At 56.5% G+C, this 19,545-nt stretch overlaps 2 protein-coding genes across 7 annotated transcripts in view; both read right to left on the reverse strand.

Moving 5' to 3' along the window:
- The window catches only part of DLG3 (discs large MAGUK scaffold protein 3), a 43,149-nt gene extending 37,953 nt beyond the window's left edge, over positions 1-5,196 (reverse strand). For 2 of the 4 annotated variants that reach the window (XM_072336541.1, XM_072336539.1), the window contains exon 1: positions 4,524-5,196. In XM_072336541.1, coding sequence (XP_072192642.1) covers positions 4,524-4,850 — 327 coding nt within the window. In that variant the 5' untranslated portion in view covers positions 4,851-5,196. The remainder of the gene's footprint in view (positions 1-4,523) is intronic. The other 2 variants (XM_072336542.1, XM_072336540.1) reach the window with 1 other exon arrangement.
- A 181-nt stretch (positions 5,197-5,377) lies between these two features.
- LOC140252181 (uncharacterized) lies at positions 5,378-19,482 on the reverse strand. Of its 3 annotated transcripts, XM_072336549.1 has the most exons (5): positions 19,197-19,482; positions 16,960-17,091; positions 14,231-14,349; positions 13,263-13,406; positions 5,378-7,028 (listed from the first exon to the last, which is right to left on the reverse strand). In XM_072336549.1, the coding sequence occupies exons 1-5, from the start codon at positions 19,480-19,482 to the stop codon at positions 7,017-7,019; spliced, it is 693 nt and encodes a 230-aa protein (XP_072192650.1). In that variant the 3' UTR covers positions 5,378-7,016. The 3 variants fall into 3 exon arrangements, with proteins under 3 accessions (XP_072192650.1, XP_072192651.1, XP_072192649.1); XM_072336550.1 differs by lacking the exons at positions 5,378-7,028; positions 19,197-19,482 and adding an exon at positions 18,786-18,894 and having other exon boundaries at positions 12,079-13,406; XM_072336548.1 differs by lacking the exon at positions 5,378-7,028 and having other exon boundaries at positions 12,536-13,406.
- Positions 19,483-19,545: the final 63 nt, after the last annotated feature.

Genomic DNA, 19,545 nt, shown 5'->3' on the forward strand with positions numbered 1-19,545 from the left:
TTTGTTAGGGTCAGCACAAACACAAGGATTCAGATGCCTGATGGAAACAGGAAAAGACTTCCAGGTGAATAAGGAAACTAAGGAGACAGATGTCCTTGGCCATCCACTCCCAAATGAGCACTTTTGGAAGGTGCACTGAGGACATCTGAACCCTTCAGCTTGCTCCTGGCAGGATGGAGGGGCAGGTGGGAGCAGGACAGGAGATGCTCTAGGGTGCATGAGGGGAATCGGCTGAGCAGGAGACACAGAGGGAATGAGGAGACCCTAAGAACATCTTGAGAAGGTGTCATTGGGATCATGGTAATGGCTGGCTGGCAAAGAAGGAAGGCTCGGATTGACAGAAATAGCAGCTGCCTCACAGGTCTACGGGGGTGAGGGCTTGGGGTGATGGAGAGGCAGAGTCCGGGGGAAGGAGAGCAGCTCAGCACCTGGTTCCAGCCACCCAGCTCAGTGACGGCAGGATCACCAGGCGGAGATGCCCAAGAAATAAGCTGAGAGGTGAAATCAGATGGAAGGAGATATATTAGGAACAGACACGCAGATTTACACATCGTGAGTGAGGAGGTGACAAACGGGTCCGTGGGATGGGAATGAAACTCTCACGAGGGAGCGAGGTGTGATGAGGGAAGAGTGGGGTGCGATGACGGTGTGGTGAGGGAAGACCCTGCGGGACTCCGACTGGTGAGGAGACACGTGGGGACAGATGCTGGGGGTGGCTGGGGGACAGCCAGCGTCCAAGAAGTCCCGCTGAGCGCGGGGAGCCAGCTGCAAATGGCAGATTTCGCTAGAGTTGTATCTACATTTAGGCTGCCAAAAATACCTCCCCGCAGATTGGATGTCTTTAATTAAAAGGATGTCTCCTGCCGCCCGGCGTGACGCAGAGCTCGCCTTGCTCACGGGGCTCTGCACGGCACCGTGGGGGCCGTCCCATGGGCAGCTCATCCCAACGTGCATCCTCCTGCACCCTGGGCAGTGCTTTCCACAGTCACCCCCGCATGGAAAGGGCTCAGAGCATAGGAGGGAAACGGACCCCCTTTCCTGTTTTGGCTCCCCTCCTTCCTTCCCTCCAAACACCAAGAACGCCTTCCTTCTCTTTCCTCCTCCACCTTCGAGTGCAAAGATTTAGCTAATTTCTTCTATGAATAGCACACGAGTAGCCATAGCAACATCACCCTGCCAACCTCACCACCTCCACTGCCTCCGTGTCCCCAGCACCCCGTTTCTCTCACCCTCCCTCGCACCTCCCCAGGGAACATCTGGGGCTTCAGCCCTTTCCCACCCCGTTGCTCACAAACCTGGCCTGGCCACTGGGTGAAGGCCACTTCCTTCCCAAGGCTCTTTCTCCCCCACCTCCCACAACCCTGGAGCCCCAGAGCTTTGCTATGCCCATCAAGTACTGCTGCTTCGACCAAGACCGTGTCCACCTCCTCCAGGTGATTCCCTGGTGCATGGGAGGAGCTGTAACAACAGTTTTTGTGCATGGAAAAACACCGTCCTTGGTGACACATTTGCAGCCCTAGACAGGCAGTGAGGTCCTTTTCCTTATTTCCATGGCTCATCCACAAAATGCCTCTGTCCAGGAGTTCCACAAAAGCCCAGCATGTTCCAGAGCTGCTTCAACCATCCTGTGTGACCCCAGTCCCGGGAGAGGGGAGAAGGGAGACAGCAGGATGCAATCTGGCTGCAGAAAGGCCTTCTCTAGTCATGCATGGCTGGCAGATCTGGGGCTGCTCCAATGGTTGCAGAATGCATACCAGCCACTTCCCACCATATACAGCCATACCCTTCCTGGAGAGGAGGTGCTCATGCCCAGAGCCATCCTAAATATGCACCAAAATGCCAGGCAACCCTTCTGAAGCCTCATGGGGGACTCTTGCTCTGGCCGTTAGCTTTGCACTGGGGACATGGGCTGAGCCAAGCTGCAGGGATGGCCCTTTTCTTATGGACCAGCCCTGGATAAGGGGTTTCAATGTGGCCGAGCATCCTGGCACAGCGCTCCCAAGCATCCGTGGGCGGCACTTTGCGGGGAGAGGAGGGGCTTGGAGCACTTGGCTCCTCTCGCTGCTGCGCATCGGCACCAACCGCGCTGCCATTCCTCCCCCAAAGCCGGGAGTCCTCCTCTCACCCCAGCATGGCAGGGAGGGGGGGCTCGTGTCCCCAAGCAGCAAGTGAGGGGGATGAGGCGGGTGCGGGGATGGATGTATTAAGAGGTGGAGAAGGGAACAATGGGGAGTGGTGATGGCAGCAAGTGCAGGAGATGGGGAGTAATAAACGATGAGATAAGAGAGGAGAAATGGAAGAGAACTCCAAAGGGAGAAAGGAAAGCAAAGCAGAAAGAAATGAGAAACCCAGAGCTGGGAGATTTCCTTTCTCCCTGTAGCCAGGATTAGGGGTTCTCAATTACTGGCATTGCCTGAGCAAGCTAATTTGTGTCCTGGAGAAGGGGAAAGGCAGCAGCAGGAGGCATGGGTTGATGCAGGAGCTGTGCTGGGTGCTGGGCAGCACGTGTGGGTATGGCTGCATGCTGTGGGGCTGCACACGGGCTCTGTGAGGATGTGTGATGTCAGTGAGCATGCAGCACCATACGCAGCCGTGAGCACGTTCCCTGTGTCAGAGCATCTGCACATGCGGCCACGCTGGCACATGCAGTGGGTACAAGGAAGGGGAGAAAAGGAGTACGGGAGCTCCCAGGGAGGAGAGCAGGTCCTGGCTCTGTCTCCCACTTCTGCTGCTGGAAGAGCTTCCAGGGACAGGGACACCACTTAAAGGGGCAGCCCTGGAGGTGGCAGATTGCCTCTCCCCAGAGCTCTCGGGGTATGGATCAGAAGGGGAACATGGCCAAGCTTTGCTCAATGCATACATTTGCTACACACCAGGGAGCAGTCCTGTCTGCTCTGACACAGGCAGTGCACACAGCACACACAACATGGTACACACGCAGACCCCACTACGCTCACACAGCCTCACACGCTGGCATCCTCTGTCACTGGCAATGCAGCAAGGAGGCACTGATTCCTTCACACGAATGCTAAGGCTGAGTAGAGGTCCCCAATGTGGACCCAGGGCTCGATGGCAGCACCACAAAGAGACAATGCTTTCCCTTCCACCATTGCAGCACACGACAGCTCCCCTGCCCAGCGCCGCGCAGTGCTGCAGCTGCCACCGCCTCCCCTGCAATCATCCCTGGGCCAGACCTTCCCTGCAAGCAGGAATGGAGCACCCGGCTGCCTGCTCCTGCCCTGGGGTGGATGCTCTGCGCTGGACAGAATGAAGCAAAGGGAAGCTGAAAAGCATTGGCCAGGAATCAGCAGGAGAGAGAGAGACGAGGCTGATTTTGATGCAAAGAGTGGCAGAGAAGCAGAGAGCAGCAGGAGAGGGCTGATATGATAGGAAGGTGCCGGGGTTTGGGGGACTCTCCGTAAATGTCTTCTGAGCGTATCAGCCTGGAATCAGATTATTTCGACCAGAGCTACAGACTGAGACAGTAATGAAGAAAAACACGGGAAGGGAAGCAGGAGGTTTTGCTTTCCAAAGGGAAAGGAAGAGAGAATTCCCATTGATTCCTGTGTGCCTGCCTGCCTCAGCGTCTTGAAATAATAATTAGAAGGATCAATAAGAAATCATGTGAGGTTTGAAGATAATGAATGAAAGCAGCAGAAGAAGCAAACTGAAATGCCTTTCTCTAAAGCAGAGTAAATTGTTTTTCAGGCAGGGTCTAGCCTCCATTTTAATGCTTTGCAAACAGCTCCAACCATTTTCTAAGCTTGCTTGTGGGTTCAAAACAAGACTGGTCTCTCCATTTAGAGGAGAAACACAGCCTGGGAACGGGTCCTGGAGGAGAACACTAATAAAATGAACGCGTGTGGGAAGAAATGGAGGCAGTGAAATGGGGCAGAAAGCACACAGCATGCTGGCGACCAGAGAAGGGTTACGTAATAATCTTTGGGAGCAGGGACGTAGCAGCAGAGCGAGGAAACCACAACTCAACGGCAAGAGGGTGCCGGTCTGTGAGCCCACGAGGCTGCTTGGTGGCAGCGTGCCCCACACCTGCAGAATGCAACACCGTGGGATGCCCTCGATGGTACCAAGGCTCCAGGCAACGGCACTGTAAGCAGCAAGGATGGCAGGTGGGTGCTCCAAATCCATTATACCTGCCACCTGCTCTGTGCCAGGCAAGACCCAGCCATGCCCCGTCCCAGCTGTGCCCCAGGGACGCTCTCCAGCACACAACACCTACATTAGGTGGGATCGCAGCGCTCAGCCTGAGTGACGGAAATAGCCAACCAAAGCGACGATGATGGCCAAGCCAAGTGATGATGATGATGATGATGGACAACCCAAGTGATGATGATGATGATGATGATGGCCACCAACTGCAACGACGACAGTGTCCACCCACGACAATCCAACATGCCGGCATAGCCCACCACGGCCCCACTGCTCCTTAGAGGATTTCCCCAGCAACCATCCGCCCCATCCCATCCCAAGGTGCCACGGAACCGCAACGTGGTGCCGGCCCGTACCTGCTCGTACCAGTCGCGGCTCGAACACGTGCACTCGGGCCACCAGCCCGGGCCACTCCCGTTCACCTTGGGCGCGCTCTTCCCCGGCGGCGGCGGCGGAGGCTTCAACGCAGCGGCATCGCGGGCAGGGGGCCCCAGCTTGGCCTTACCGCGGGCAGCAGGCGCGGCCCCCCCCGGTGCCGGCAAGGTCTGCGAGCCGTAGCCACCGTAGCCGTACTGCTCGTGCTGCCACTCGCCGTAGGAGGGAGGCTCCATGCGCCGCAGGGCCGCCATCCGCGTCACCTCGTAGCACTCGGGGCACTTGCAGCAGTGGTGGTGCTTGTGCATCGCTGCCCTCACACCATAGAGCCGGCAGGGTGGGAGGGAGGGAGGGAGCGGGAGGCGGCGCGGAGGGATGCGCGCAGGGAGACAGGGAGGGAGGGATGCTCGGGGGGCGGCAGCGGCCCCCGCCCCGCGCCAGGCGCGCCCCCGGGCCCGACAAGCAGGAGGGGTTACGGCGCAGGGAGCTCCGCGGGGTCGCGCGGCTCACTCCCGGCGTGGCTCAGTCCCAGCGCGGGGCTCCGCTCCGCTCGGCTGCATGGGGCGGCTCAGCCTGGTCCGGCTCGGCGCGGTTCAGCCCGGTCCGGCTCGGCGCGGGAGCGCGGAGCGCGGCACCTGCGGCGGCGGCGCGGAGCATCCTCCGCCTCTCCCCGCCGCTCCCCGCCAATCTGCGCCGCGGAGCCTCCGCGCACCGCCCCGCACCGCCGCCCCCGGAGTGCCGCTGGGGAAAGGCGGGGGATGAGGGGCAGCGCGGCCGGGGGGTTCCAGCAACCAAAGGGTAATTTCTCCCCCGGCAGCGGTGCCAAAACCCGCCCGCAAAACGCCGTGCCGTGCAGCCCCACGGCCTGCTCAGCCCCACTTCGTGCCCTGCTGCTCCCCAGCACTTCGTGCTTGTGGGAATCTAGAAACCCTTTGCTCAACAGTGCCCTGTCTCGCTTGCAGCTGTCCTCGCTCTATCCCCACCCCCAGCTCCGCACACACGGGTGCATCCCCACATCAGCTCTCATCCTGCTTTGCTCTATTACCGTGCACTCCAGCACCACATCCTGGGGTTCTGCCCGTGAGTCCTTTGTGAGCTGTAGAAATGCTTAGGGCCTTTGCTGGGCCTTCCAACCACTGCTATCAGGGGATGGTAAGAGCAGAGTGTTCGGGGCTGCTGAAATCCCCACTTGTGCAGAAGGGCAGCTCAGCGGTTCCACACCTCTGGCACAAAAGATCGGAAGAGAGTCACTCTCACAAACTCGAAGGGTAGAAAGGAAGACCACTGCAGAAAACCTTATCTGAGTCATTAAGGAAAAGCTGAGCCTGACCTTCTAATTATTAACAGCTGTAATAAGATCTGTGTTGCCCCAGAAGCCCTGAGTAGCACAGTACCCACTGTGCGGTGCAGTCCATCCTCCCCAGCACTGGCTGCAATTCATTGCCTCTGGGCTGTCCAGGTTGCCTCTGTTCCAGTGTGGATGCTCACACTCATGTGCTGCTCTTGACGACATAGAGCTGTGACATGTTCACGCTGAAATCCCCCTGGCTCTAAGCTTAGGGCAGCTGTAAGGGGCAGGGGACTGCTGCACACAGACCACAACAAACCTTGTAGGAAGGGGCAGGTGGTCAGCACCTCCTGCCTGAGCACTGAGGAACAAAGTCCACATTGGCTACCCAGCACCTCTGAGATCTGGGTCACTCCAGCACCAGAGACATGCCCAGAATGTGCACGTTGCCCTGCTCCTGATGTGGCTCTGTTCACTCAGTCCTGCAGTGAGGACAGGTAAGGACATGGGCTTTCACTTAGAGGAGGGAGCGTGAAAGCAAAGGACGAGACCTGGTAGGGAAAAAAATGCTTTAATAAGAAATGGAACAAACAATTAAGAGAAGCATTGGCTCTGTTTTTCCCCTGGCAAGTCCGTGCCTGCACCTCCTGCTTCCTCCCCCAGCTCACTTATCTATGGGTATCCCATTGCCACATACAGAAGGAGGCCCAATCATTCCCTTGAGCCTCACAGGGTCCTCCCCATCTTGCAGCTCCCTGCCTGCGCATCCTGCTTTAGCTCTGCTCTGTCTTTGGCGCAAGCGTTGTTTCATTCCTCCTCATTTACGATGAGCCACACGTGTCATCTGCCAGCCCCAGCCAAGAGGAATATAACCCTGCTTGCTGCCTGCATTGCTCCCTAAAGTACCATGTGGGGCTCAGGATGCATTACCAGGCACAGGAGGAGGTCGGTGCGGGGCCAGATGCACCTCAAGGAACCCAAGCAGTCTGACCCGCTCTCCTCTTCCTCTCAAAACCTGCCCATCTTATTTAAATGTGGCTTTGGCAGCTGCTCTTTTTTCTTTCAGGTGCTAATTTCAGCAAAGCATCAAGAAATCCCAGAGCTGCTGCTATTTACACTGCACGAAGGCGGCGCGGCTTTAGTGGGCGCTGCCGGCATCTCATCCCCTGCCGTCACTTCCTTCCTCTCACACGAAGTCCTGCGGGGAGAGGAAGGCAGGTGTGAGGGATGGGCACCGACCATCACAAGGTCAGAGTGAAGGAAGGGACTGGAGCCAGCTCAGAAGGGTTTGGTGCGCCTGCAGCCTTCCTAGGAATGGAGGATGCTCGTAGTGTGCAGAGCCCCCAGCATGACAGCCACTGCCCCAAAGCCACACATGCTAGCCAGAGCATAGGGGCTGATGGAAGGTCTCACCCTTGTAACCCTGGGGACGATGGGATCCTGAGCTCTCAGCGCTCTCGGCACAGTTGCCAAACAAATTAATTCTCCTGCAGGGCAAAGCCGTTTTCATTCTATTAATGAGTGCTGATACGTTGCCCAGTGCCACAGTTCCATCTCCTCACTCGTGGCAGCGACTGCACCGGGTTCTTTGATCAGCACCAAGCTGATCAAACTGCCTTTGCTGCAGTTGCAACTGCAGCAAATGAACTATGAAATATTCCCTGGTGAGCTGGTGGGGCGAGCACCACAGCTTCACGTTGGGGATGAACAGCAAGTCCCCATGGAACAGACCAAGTTCTCTTTGTGCAGAGGCTTCTATTTAGCAGCAAGCAATTGCAGTGGGCATCGTGTGTGGACACAGCCGCTGTGCTCAGCTCCTGCCCTGAAGCTCACACTCCTGCTCATGGGACAGAGGGTTTTTGGGGGGCCTGCAATGCATAGCCACAGGGGAATCATATCATGCATATCAGAGCTCAACTGCAGTTTTAAGCACCAAAGGCACAGCTGGAAAGCCCATAAAAACAGGGGAAAGGCCCTAACCTCGAATTAAACATTAACATGATTCAGTTCTGCACAGGCATGGCAATAAAGCTCTGCAATAACCCATGGGCTTGGGTGCCTACTTGCATTGTCCCTGCAACCAGATCAGGGCGGCCACTCATCCAGGGCAGCAGCGGGGATCCGGTGGTGACCAGAGATAGCCGTGATGAGGCGGAGGTGGCCGCCCGCCCCGGCCCTACTTTTCTTTACCGCCGCGTCCCCTTTAAGGGAGCGAGTGCAGCTCGGAGTTTCTGAATGGCTGTCCCCGCCCCTCGCCCGCCTGCCCGCCGCTCAGCCAATCAGCGTCCGTGCCGTAGGGCCGCAGCCGGCTCACGGGCCTCTCTTAAAGGCGCAGTGGCGCTTTTAAACTCTTGCCCTACGCCGTCCGCACGCCGAGAGTAGGACTGTTTGGGAAGCCCTGAGGTGACCTTGAAACGCGCGACCTCCCGTGGGGCAGGCAGAAGATGCAGCTCAGACTGACAGAGGCACGGATGCACTGACAGACGGCTGCACTGACCCACCTGGCATAAGCCTGGGGTTACAAGTGACTCTCCCAACCTGCAGGCTGGGATGCGACTGCTCAGGTCCCACGGTCTGGTTGCTGTGGGGGGCTCATGAATGGGTGACAGCAGAGAACTGGGACAGTGGCTCTATTGCCACACTCCTACACCAAAGCAGCCACAAGAACACACTCCTGCAGCATCAAAAAGGCACAACCACTCCCTGCAGAAACACCATGCAAGAGTCAGCTTACAAAACATGTCCCTGCATGCATGGGACACAGCAATGTGGCGTGCAGGGACCTGATGGTATCAGAGGTGACACCAGCCCAGGAGCAGGCTGTGCCTCCCCAGCACTGCAGTGCATTTCCCACTTGGTTGCTCTTTGCAAACTCTTCTGCATGCGGTCTGCGGGAACCTGGCTGCGAAGTGACCCAGTCTGAAAATGACCCTGAAAGGGGAAGAGACACGTGGCAGGACACTGCTGTGATGCTGGCAGAGCCGAGCCCAGCTCTGGGCACACACAGGTGGGTGCCTGGTGGTGAGACTGGGCACGATGCTCCGTATGCCAGTGCTGTGGGCACCAGAATGCCTGAGCTGTGCCAGCCCTGAGAGCTATCTAGGCCACAGAGCACAGGGGTCCTTTGCCTGAATCTCAATGCTTGGAATCATTTCTTAGGTGTAATGCCAGCAAAGTTCTTGCACGATGCTGCATGGTTACAGCAGGTGCTGCAGCGAGTCTGTGCATTCCTGCAGCAGGGCTCTGGGTTGACCAGAAACCATCACTGCAGCCACACGTGGTGCAACCACTTTGGAGCAGGCAGAGCAGTGCAAGAGGCAGCAGCACGTAACAGAAAGCTTTAAAACGGGGTCACACTCGGATTCAAGAGAGGGACGATTCCCAAACCTGCACTCATCCACTGCCCTCATTCTCCTGCAGATTCCCGTAACTCCTGCAAAAGCCACGGATAATGGACCTCTCAGCACAGCTCAGTGCTTATCCTCCAAATCCCAAAGACTAAAAAACCCTCCTGAGCAGATATCACGGCTGCTCTATTTATAACAGCGTTGGTGATGCCTCTTTCACCACCATTCTGATTCCATCCTTCCCGACACCATTAAGATGCAGCGACGTTTTCCCGGCTCCAGCTAGGAAGCAGCTGGCCTGCCAGGCTCTGCCTTCCAGCTCGGTTTGTTCCTTTAACAAAATGGAGAGGGGAGCCTATTTGCTTTGCTAAAACACACCTGGGGGATTTATAATCAGCCTCCAGAGACCAGCACTCAAGGTGCTTCAGTCCCCATCCTGCTCGGGTCTCAGCTCCTGCTTTCAGAGCTAAGCCCTGGCAAAGCTTGAATCTCAATGCACATAATGCCAGCAGCCCTGCTCTGCTGGGGACAGAAAGAGGAGGCCAATGAAGCGTGGATCTGGAAAGATGGACTCAGAATGCAGCTGAGTGATGAACGCATGGCTGTCTATGAGACAGCCCCAGCACTGCACGTGCTTGTGCTATTACCAAACAAAATAACTCCCAAACAGCAACGATGACCTGAATGAATGGACAGACCAATAACCCCATCTCCAGCAGCACCTTCCTGTGCTGCAGAGCCAGAAAAGCCTTGCAGCCTGCTGTGGATCTTCCTTTTGCCATTGGTTTTAGGCAGAAAGTCCCTGAATAGAGCAGGAACAGATGGCTGCACGTGATCTGCGTTTGACAGGCTGGTGGCTCCATCAAATTCATCCTTTGCTAAAGCTGTACATCGGGCTGGGAGAACTGAAGTCTAAGCATCTCCTTGCTCATCTCTGCAGCAAGAATAGCAAGAGCCTCTAGTAAAGCTGAGGCCATTCAACCCCAAAACGTCCACCAAAGTGACAGCTCTCCCTGACACAGCCCATGCTGAAATCCTCTTTGCACAGCAGCATCCTTGAGACACTGGCAGCAGCTGCCCAGCTGGGTGTCTGTGCTGCAAGGGCTGATGTGTGTGGCTGAGTTGGAGCGAGTTACAGCAGACAGACGGACAGACAGACAGACTGAGGCTTGGCCTCAGTGCTTTGGTGTTTGAAGGGAAGCATCCAGCGGCAGCGCAGAAGCACGCAAGGCACAACCGCTTGCTGAAGCAGCCCCTCCATCGCTCTGAGAGCCGCTGGCACTCAGCGTCGGTTGTTGGGATCGGTGCGGGGAGCGACGTGCAGGGCAGGCTGCGGTGGCACAGTGACAGAGATGAAGTCAGAGCGGCTCCGCAGGGGGCCGAGCAGCGCTCCCTCGCAGGCGCAGCGTTTCTGTTCATCAACGGTATTGTTCCTCCTGCATTCATTGCTCCAGCTGGCTGCTCTCTGCTCCCCGAGCTGGGAGGGAGGGTTGTGCGAGGATGATGCTTTCAGAGAGACGAAGCCTTCCTGCCACCCCCTGGGCACAGGCAGGCAGCGCTGCAGGAGCAGCCTCAAGAAGCCCCAAAAACTAAAGCAGAGAGAGGCTGACGTGGAGGACTTGGTTGGTAAAACCCCACAGAACTTGCAGGATTGTGCTTCCACGGGGTGTTGGGGCCATCCGAATGTATCCCCCTTTGTGGGCTGAACACGGCTTTTCCATGCAGGGATTCCTTCAGTCCCCAAAGCACACCGACCTTTTGCTTGCCGATCCTGCTTCCTGAGCAGCAGCCATTTGCACGGCGCGGGGCCACTCGGAGTGCACGGAGCTGTGCCAGCAGACACAACATTTCCTGTTCCTGGAAGCATCTGTGCAGACAGGCCATCCGTTTCTTGTGCACCTTCCCGGTTAAGGCAGCCTACGGTGACTTTCACTCTGCCATTACCACTGCAGGCAGGGGAGAGGCCGGAGCCAGGACAACAGAAAACTTATTTACAATGATGGATGCAATAAGAGAGGCAGGCAAGACGTGCCAGCTTGTCTCCATGCCTCTTCTCAGCAGTGAGGTATCCACTGGAGCCCCTTGCTCGTGGGCTGATAGCACAAGGGAGGCAGCTGCTCTGCTCTGTCTTGGCGCCCAAGTGCCCTATTATCATTGACTATAATCTATTATAAAAGCTTTCTCAGTTCTGAGTGCCATTTGCAACTCAAGTGCTTTAGAAATACAGCACCAAAAGCAAGGAACAAGAAGCCACCAAGGAGCTGGGCAGGAGTTGGGCGTGGAGGGTCATCCAGACCCATGATATCCTGCACATGGGGGAGCAGGACAAAGCAGGTCTTCAGCAATGATCATGATGTTCAGATGAGGACAGCTGAGGGACAGGGCTCACCTCCATGGCCAACCTGCCATATCCCAGCTTGGAGAGGAGCAGCTCCAAGCCTGCAGCTTCCAGCACTGCTTGTTCCCATTGTCCAGGAAAGCTGCCCCGTGGACAGAAGAGCCCCAAGCATGTTCAACCACTGCACATCAACATCCCAAAGGTCTTCCCTCCAGGCCCCTGCTCTGCACCCATCCAGGTTGGGAGGGAAGAGCTGTGGGTGTGACTGCTTTGGCTGAAAGGTGCCCATCACCCTGACCTGACCCATACAAGGAGAAGGCTAAAAAGAAAAGGAATGCTTCAGAAAAGAGTGACAGGAACGATTTCAGGTCTGGAACAACACTGAGTGAGTGAGGAAGCCAATCTGTTTAGTTTAGCTAAGGGAAAGTTAAAAGGGAACTCAGACGCATCTATAAATACCATCATGTTGGGAACTGTTCTGATTGCTGCGGCCCTTTATCCTGGCAAACAAAGGCAGCAAAACCTCCTGGGGCTGGGAGCTAAAGCAAGAGGAATCCAGGCTATCAGTAAAGTGCACATTTTTAATGGAAAGGATAAATAACCATCAGGAGAGCCAGACTATCACAGAGCAGATTCCCCACCGTGTGAAACCTCAAAGTAGAGGGGAGGTGTCTGCATCTCAGCCAGGTGTGTGGGGTCGAATGCTGTGCTTGTAGGTTCTTGCCCCTGGGAGCCCCACATCTAGGAGTGCAGCCCAGGGATGCCAGGGTGGAACATAAGGGGGAAGGGCTCCATCCAAAATCCCAGTGGATGAAGTAATAAAGGAGGTGGATTCCCAGCACGTGCAAAGCTTTCACTGCTGAGATGACCACCACCAGGGGTGGGCTGATTGCAGACTGCACCTCTTGTCTCCATTTAACCACAGTCCCGTCCCCCCCCCTATTCCAGCACTGGTAAGGATTTGGTGAGTGTTTGAAGACGCAGAGAGAGCAGGGAGAGGAAAAGGAGAAATTCAACAGTAAGGAAAAAAAATGGGGCATCACCCATTTTATTGGAGTCTAAAGCGAGAAGGGAAACACTTAAAATGGGGAGAAAAGCAGCAGTGTGATCTTCACATTTAAAATACTTTGGAAGAAGAATCCAACCTAACAAACAAGGACTGATTAAAGCTGTGCCAAGGAAAACAAAGCCTTCATGTTATTTTACGTCTGGTGAGCTCCATCCATCACAGCCACTCCATCCTTCCCTAAAGGCTCAGAGTGTGTTTTGCCCTTCACTCGTCCCTACAACCAACATCAGGTACGGAGCTCACGCGATGCGCTCACACCAGGAGGGCGCTGAGATTTACGACCCACATCCAGATAGATGGCAAACAGCAGAGAAAAGCTCCCGGTATGCTGAGGAATGGACCTGCCATTGAGGAGCTCGGAGAAAAAGGTGGAAATCAGCAAGGTGGAAGTTAGATGGAGAGATGGGGCTGGGAGGATTGCCATCCTGTGCAACATCCCATCTGCCCTCCCAGTGCTGACACTGGACCACATGAGCGCTAACACACAGGGGATGCTGTTGGTGTTACTGCCACGTTTCCCAGCCTGAGCATCACCATCCCCCAACGGGAAGAGCCCGAGGAAACACCAGCCCCCAGGCACTTCCCCAGCACCATCCCACAGTGCTATGGGCACGCAGCCCCGATGCTGTCCACGCGGTGGCAGCCGGCGGCCGGGTGGGACGCGGTGCGGGGGCTCACCTGCGGCAGGGCACTGCGGGAGCCCAGCACCAGGCTGCAGATGCTGGTTGGTGCCTCCGTCCGGCGTGCTGTCACCCTCACCAGCCTTGGGGGCGTCGCCGGCGTCACTGCGAGCAGCCTTTGCTCATCATCCTGGGCTGGTGGCTGCAATGAGACCCAGGATACAGAGGTGGGTAGGGAGAGCTGTGAGCCCCAGGATGCGTTCAGGGCAGGGAGATCTCACTGCTGGCCTGGGAATGGGTGATCTTTTAGGCCCCTTCCAACTCAACCCGTTCCATTCTATGTTCCAGCAATATGAGATGTCTCCGTGCATCTCTTTGGAGAAAGGAGTAGTGTGATGGTGTCTGTGTGCTTGGGCAGGTGGATCCCACTGCTGAAAATAGGTCCCTTGCAGCCCCAGAAAACTAAATAGGATCCCAGTGCCTGTTGCTCCAGAAACAGGTTGTAAGCCCACTTGAAAACGGATCCATTGCCATAGACCAGATCCAGAGCTGTGAGGTAAGGATTGGAGCAGGCCTGGGAAGTCAAAACTGCCCCCACTCCATCAAGGCAATTCAATTAGCTTTTGTGCCTAGGAGATAACTCAGATCCTACTGCTCAGTCACTGCCTCTCTGTCTGGTGCTGTATCTCTTAAAAGACTGTTGGAAATTAAAGAGAATGCAAATAAGAGACGTGGAAGTTATCAGAGAGCTGGAAAAAATCCTGAGAAAGGAAACTTGAAAGGCCCAACTCCAGTTATCAAAAGCAGCTTGTGAGGTGGCTCGATCAGAGTCCCAGTGCATCCACAGCAGAAAGCAGAGCTAGAGCTGAACTCATTTGCATTAGGAATAACTCAATTAACTCTCATGAATGAGAGACGTTGCCTAATTGTTGAGGCAAGCTCTGACAGAGGAGGTGTGGAAACACACTGCTGGCATGGCAGCTGATGCCAACCTGTCCCCTCTGCAGGAAACGGAGTGGCTCTTACCTCGGGGGGGCTGTGGGGCTCTCTAGGTCTGCGGTGCCTGGCTGGGCTACGATGCACTGCTGGGCTGGGAGGCTGCAGGGAAGCCGAGCGCAGTGTGAAGTCGTAGAATTCGTGGATATCTGCAAAACAGCACGAGAAACATCATCAGGAGTGGGCAGGGAGTGTAGTGCCAGTGTCCTGCATCGGGTGCAGGGTCTGCAGGTCCCTCCTCCCAACTCTGCCAGGAGCATTTTCTCCTCTCTATCCCACCCACGGGGCAATACAGGAAGCAGTGGAGCTGCTGCACTTCCTAATGGAAACACACAGCAACCCCAGCCCAGTGCTGCAGGAACAACAAATCTCACATCACCACGTTTAAGTGTTCAGTTTCATAAGGGGAGCTACAGAAAAAGCGAGGAGCTCTTCAGAAAGAAACTGGAAGGGGTGACAAAGAGGGTGGGAAGCAGCAAAGCCTATTTAGAGGCTCCGCATCGTGACATCAGAGCACACATGCAGCGTTGGCTCGTGGATGGTACCCAGCAAAAAAGGAGAAAAGCACTGTGGGAAAGGGGGCTTTGGAAGGGAGAAGGCATGCCCCTTAATTAGATGAAACTATGTCCAAATTAGAAAACCAGAAAGGATGGTAAACGCTGCCGGGTTAAATGTACCACTCCAAGAGGTTGGCTGAGGGGGTTTGGTGAACGCCTTGCATGCAGCATGGCAAAGTCATAAATCCTGACAGCACATGGCAGACTGGAAGCAGTCAGGGCTGCGGGGCCAGAAAGGGGCTGGGCGGAAAGAAGCACTCAGAAGGAGGAAAACCACAGCAGGGAAAACAAATTCATTTCTGTGCTCACTGCAGAGGAGCCTGGGGAGCCTCAGTTTACTGGGCATGGAGGGGATGAGTTGGAGTAGGTGGGCTTAGGGGTCTTTTCCAACCTTACTGGTTCTGTGATACCGTGATTCTGCAGCAGCCCCCAAAGGGAACCAAAAGCTTCAGGGGGGGGGTTGTCAAACTACATCTTTAACAGATTTTCCAGAACCTGGTGCTTAGCAAAGGGTGCCCTGCAGGAAACCCAGAGGCCATGGGAAGAGAAGTGAGGGATGCACAAATACCAGCCCCAGGTACACCTCTGGTAGCAAAAGCAGCTCCTGAAGCCATCACTGATCAGTCCTGAGGTCACGGCCAGTGCTTGGCTCACAGCCGGACAGACAGACTTTGTTTTTGTGCAAAAACATCTCTCCTTCTGCTTATGAAAATAGTTGTTGCATAACAGGATACCACGGGCTCCTGGCTGCGTGGATTACGCTTGGAATGCACTGGAGTTCCCAAAAATGAACACAGGATTTGGATGGCTTCGTCGCAGGGGAACATCGCTGCTGGCGTCCCTGTCTGGGGCAGGAATGTCACCAATGGGCAGTGGGGAGCCTTGGGGATGGGATCCTGGGGAGCCCCATGTCCTGTTTACAGGCTGGTGCCCGTTTGATGGCAGCATAAATCCCCTTTGAATCCAATAAGGAAGAAAACTCCAGACTGACACAGAAGAAGAGAGATCAGGCATGGCCTGACACTTCCCTCCTGGGCTCCCGTGCATCAAACAGATGAACCTTTTGTTAGGATGCAAGAGGCTGCAGGGGAAGCCTGGGGGAACAGCATCCAGCAGAGCACAGGCACAGTAACACAGGGTACCCGCACAGCGCCTGGCCCTGTGCACATCGCATCCCAATAGCCCAGGAGCAGAGTCTGAGTTCACAAAGCAGCTTATTTCTAAAGAAGTGCCCGGGAGGCCCCACCCCTTGCATATTTCATGTGGAACAACATGTGAAACACTGCAACATTTGGCACTTCCAGTAGCTCTGCTACCAACAAATGCGCTTTGGTGCTTGAACTCAACATATGTCTAGGAGAGCATTACCTGCAGGAGCTCAAGTTGAGGATGACTGTGTATCAGCCCCATGCGTTTGCCTAACTGTGCCTCCTCCCCCCAAAAAAACTAACCAGGCAGGTGCTGCTGAAAGCACAAGAAGAGGACAGAGGCAGCAGCACCCCGTGCTGTGGGAAGGGGAGCACAGGTGCAGGCGTAGGCGCAGCACACCCTGCAAACACCCCGACCCAGCCCTGAGGCTCCAAGCAAACTCCTAAGGTACGGCAGCCCACTGGGAGGAGGGTGGGTGAAAAGCAGATGGAATGGGAGCACTCCACCCTCCATGCGTCAGCGTCACTCGCCCCTGTGCGCCCATGGGGACGGGACTGAGGACACTGAGTGGTCCATGTGTGAGCAGCAGGGTCATGCAGGGCTGCACAAGGACGGAGGAATTCACAAACACACACTCAAGGGACGGGGGAGGAAGCAATTAATGCAAATTCCTCGTTAGGTAAACACATCAAGTGAAAGCTGGCTCTGTCCCGGGAACTAATATCCTGCTCAACCAGTTGAAAAGGTCACCAGCAACCAAGCGGCACTCCCCGGTGTTGGTGTTGACAGGACAGCGGGACTGCTGTGCCACCTCCCTCCCCGTATGACACTGAGCATAGACCTGACCCTTCCAGCTTTATTCTCCCCACATCACATCTGTGCTCTAATACACAAATCCTCTGCTTTGTGCCTTTACAGCAGCCTGGGTTGTACTGGGATCATCTCTATCATAGCTCCAGAATTTATGTCCTAAGAGAAACCACGCAGCCAGGAGTGGGTGCCAAGAGCACCCATTGACCTCAATGCCCCAGAGAACTGCAGGAAGGAACTTACCCAGCAGAGCCTGGAAGAGTTCACTTTGGAAGATGTGTGAGATCTTTCCAATGGAGGCTTTCAGCTCCTGTTCCTCTGGGGAGTGCAGGGTGCTTTGGTATCTCGTCAGGATTTCCACTGCCCGTTCGGTGTCTGTGGAGAGGACAAAGGAATAACACTGCATTAATGCTGGGAGATGGACAGAAATCCTCTAGGAAAGCTTGAGTGCACCCTTGAGTGCAAAGAGCTCATCCACGCAATACCTCCACTGCCTTCTAGCTCTGGACTTTTAAGAGCTGGACAGCCACTAAAGCAGCTTTCCTATGCAGGTGCCCCTGCAGGCAGCCCAAGCACCACTGCTACCTCCCAGACAGAGGAGTTTTTGGGAGCTGGATGCATCCCCATTGCACAGGGCTGTGTGACCCCTAGGAACACATGCTCTCCCATGCAAGGCCAGATGGTCACAGCAGAGATGAGCACAGTGGGCCATGCAAGTGGGGCAGCTGCAAAGACATCGCAAATAGCTCAGCTCCACAGGCAGAAAAACTTGCAGTTCTACAAGGTGAAGGGTGAGAATTGCTCCATGCAGTGGGAAATACAGCTAGGAAAGAGGGATGCTGGCCACGAAGCTGCTGTGACCAAGCTCCCCATAGCTGTGGGACAACCTTGGCCCTAAAACAACAGGGCTGTGAACTCCCTGTGCCAGGATAGCTCTACGCTTTTCTAGCCAACTCAGTTCCATATTTGAGCAAAATCCAGCACCAACCCCAGATGTGACCCATACAGATGGGTGGGGAGCTCCCACAGACCTTGAACCCGGCCCAGCCCTGCTGCTGAATATTTCCCTTTGTCACCCCAGCAGCCCACAGACAAAGGGAGTCTGTGCGAGGCGGCGGGGGAGGCGTCCCGCTGCTGTCTGAGGCTCATCGTTTGACCCAGGAACTCATGCAGAAAGGATGTTCCTGCTTGTCCTGGGGCTCTCAGCGGGGAATTCAGGTCACCAAACAAGGGGGTCTGTGTCTGCCAGGCCTTGTGCCACCTGCTGTCTCAGCTCACCCTGCTGGGGTCCTGCCCTCGTCACCAGCCCACACTGACTCATCTCTGGAGCAGAAGAGAAAGGAGCCAAAGGAAGTGTGAATTGCTCCTGCTCAAAACTGGGCTCCGCAGCAGCTTTGGGAAGAGCCGGGACTTTCCAGGGCTCCACCTTCATTGGGCTTTACAGGCATCCCAGCCCCATATCAGCACTGAGGACTTTTTTTTCCCCTGCAACATCAGACAGCAGCTCCAGGCACTGCCCAGCATCCTGTGAGTCATCTTCACCGCTCGTCCCTGACCTCATCGGCAGAGCCTAAAGAAGCAGGTGGAGAACAGCGGCCACCACACTGGGACACAGACTGAACATCGTGTGACCATCCCACCCAACTGAGCCGTGCAGGAAGAACGGCACGCATCGTGCCGGCCCTCATGGCGGGTGACACAGGAGCAGGGAGCGCTGGCCCTGCATACCAAACCCAGAGGGCAGCCTGAGCATCCTCACAGCACCTGTAGGAGCACACCCCACTTACAGAGGGTCCCTCCTCACTTGACCCGCACATCAACGGCCTCCCTACCCGCAGAGGATGCGCAGCACCCCACGGCCACGCTGCTATAAGGACGCATCCCACGTCCTGGGGAGGGCGGGCAGCCGGGCACCCCTTCCGCAGCTCTCCACGCCGAGAGAGCCGCGGTCGCCGTCCCGGCACAGCTCGCTCAAGGTGCGGCGGGGCGGACACTTGTTGAGCTCTGCGGGCCGCGGTACCCGGAGCTGCGGGCTGGGCGGGGCAGGGCAGGGCTCGGCTCATCCTTACCTTCCCTGCGGATCATCGCTCCGCCGTGGCCGGCGGCCTCTCCGCTCGGTGCCAACCCACGAGCGGCCGAGCCGCCGCCTGCCCCGCCCAGCGGGAACCGGGCGAGGAGCCGCCCCCACCCCCGCCCCCGCCCCGCCTCCCGGAGCGCCCCGCAACCCTTCCAGCCCCGGGGCGTTTCGCTGCGTGTCTTCCCCCACCGCGGGTACCGGCGGCCTCAGGCCCGGTTCGGAGCCCCGCAGCCGGTCCGCTCCCCGCGGCGGAGGGCCCCGATCCAGTTATGCCTCCGCTCCCCCCGCCCCGACGGCGCTTCCCCACGCCGGCACTAGATGGCACGGACACACCGCGTATCGCTGCTTTACGCCGAGTCGGGAAGGAGGAATTGAAAACGGGAAAGAGTTGTGCCGAACTCACCGCCGTAGGGACCTCTCAGCTGATTTATTGATATAAATAGGAAGGAGCAAGTAAAACGGACTCCCCTCTCCAAGACTAAAGTGCCCGATGCTGAGTAACACTGCTCCCGGCCCTGGCGCACCCCCTGCCGCTGTGCAGCCCCGTAGGGGCACCGTGGATCCAGGCTCCCTCCACCCCCAGCCCCCGCTTCCCGTCCCCAGCACCGCAGGACTGGCTGCGGGGGGAGCGGGCAGCCCGGCCAGCCAGCAAGCACAAAGCCAGCAGCAGCGGGGGGCGAGGCTGCCATCCCCAGCACGTGGGAGCAAAGGGCTCTGCTCCCCCTCCGTCGTGTGCCACTCCACGCTCCCCT

The sequence above is a fragment of the Excalfactoria chinensis genome, chromosome 4 (genome assembly GCF_039878825.1).
Source record: "Excalfactoria chinensis isolate bCotChi1 chromosome 4, bCotChi1.hap2, whole genome shotgun sequence".
NCBI classification, from domain to species: Eukaryota; Metazoa; Chordata; class Aves; order Galliformes; family Phasianidae; genus Excalfactoria; species Excalfactoria chinensis.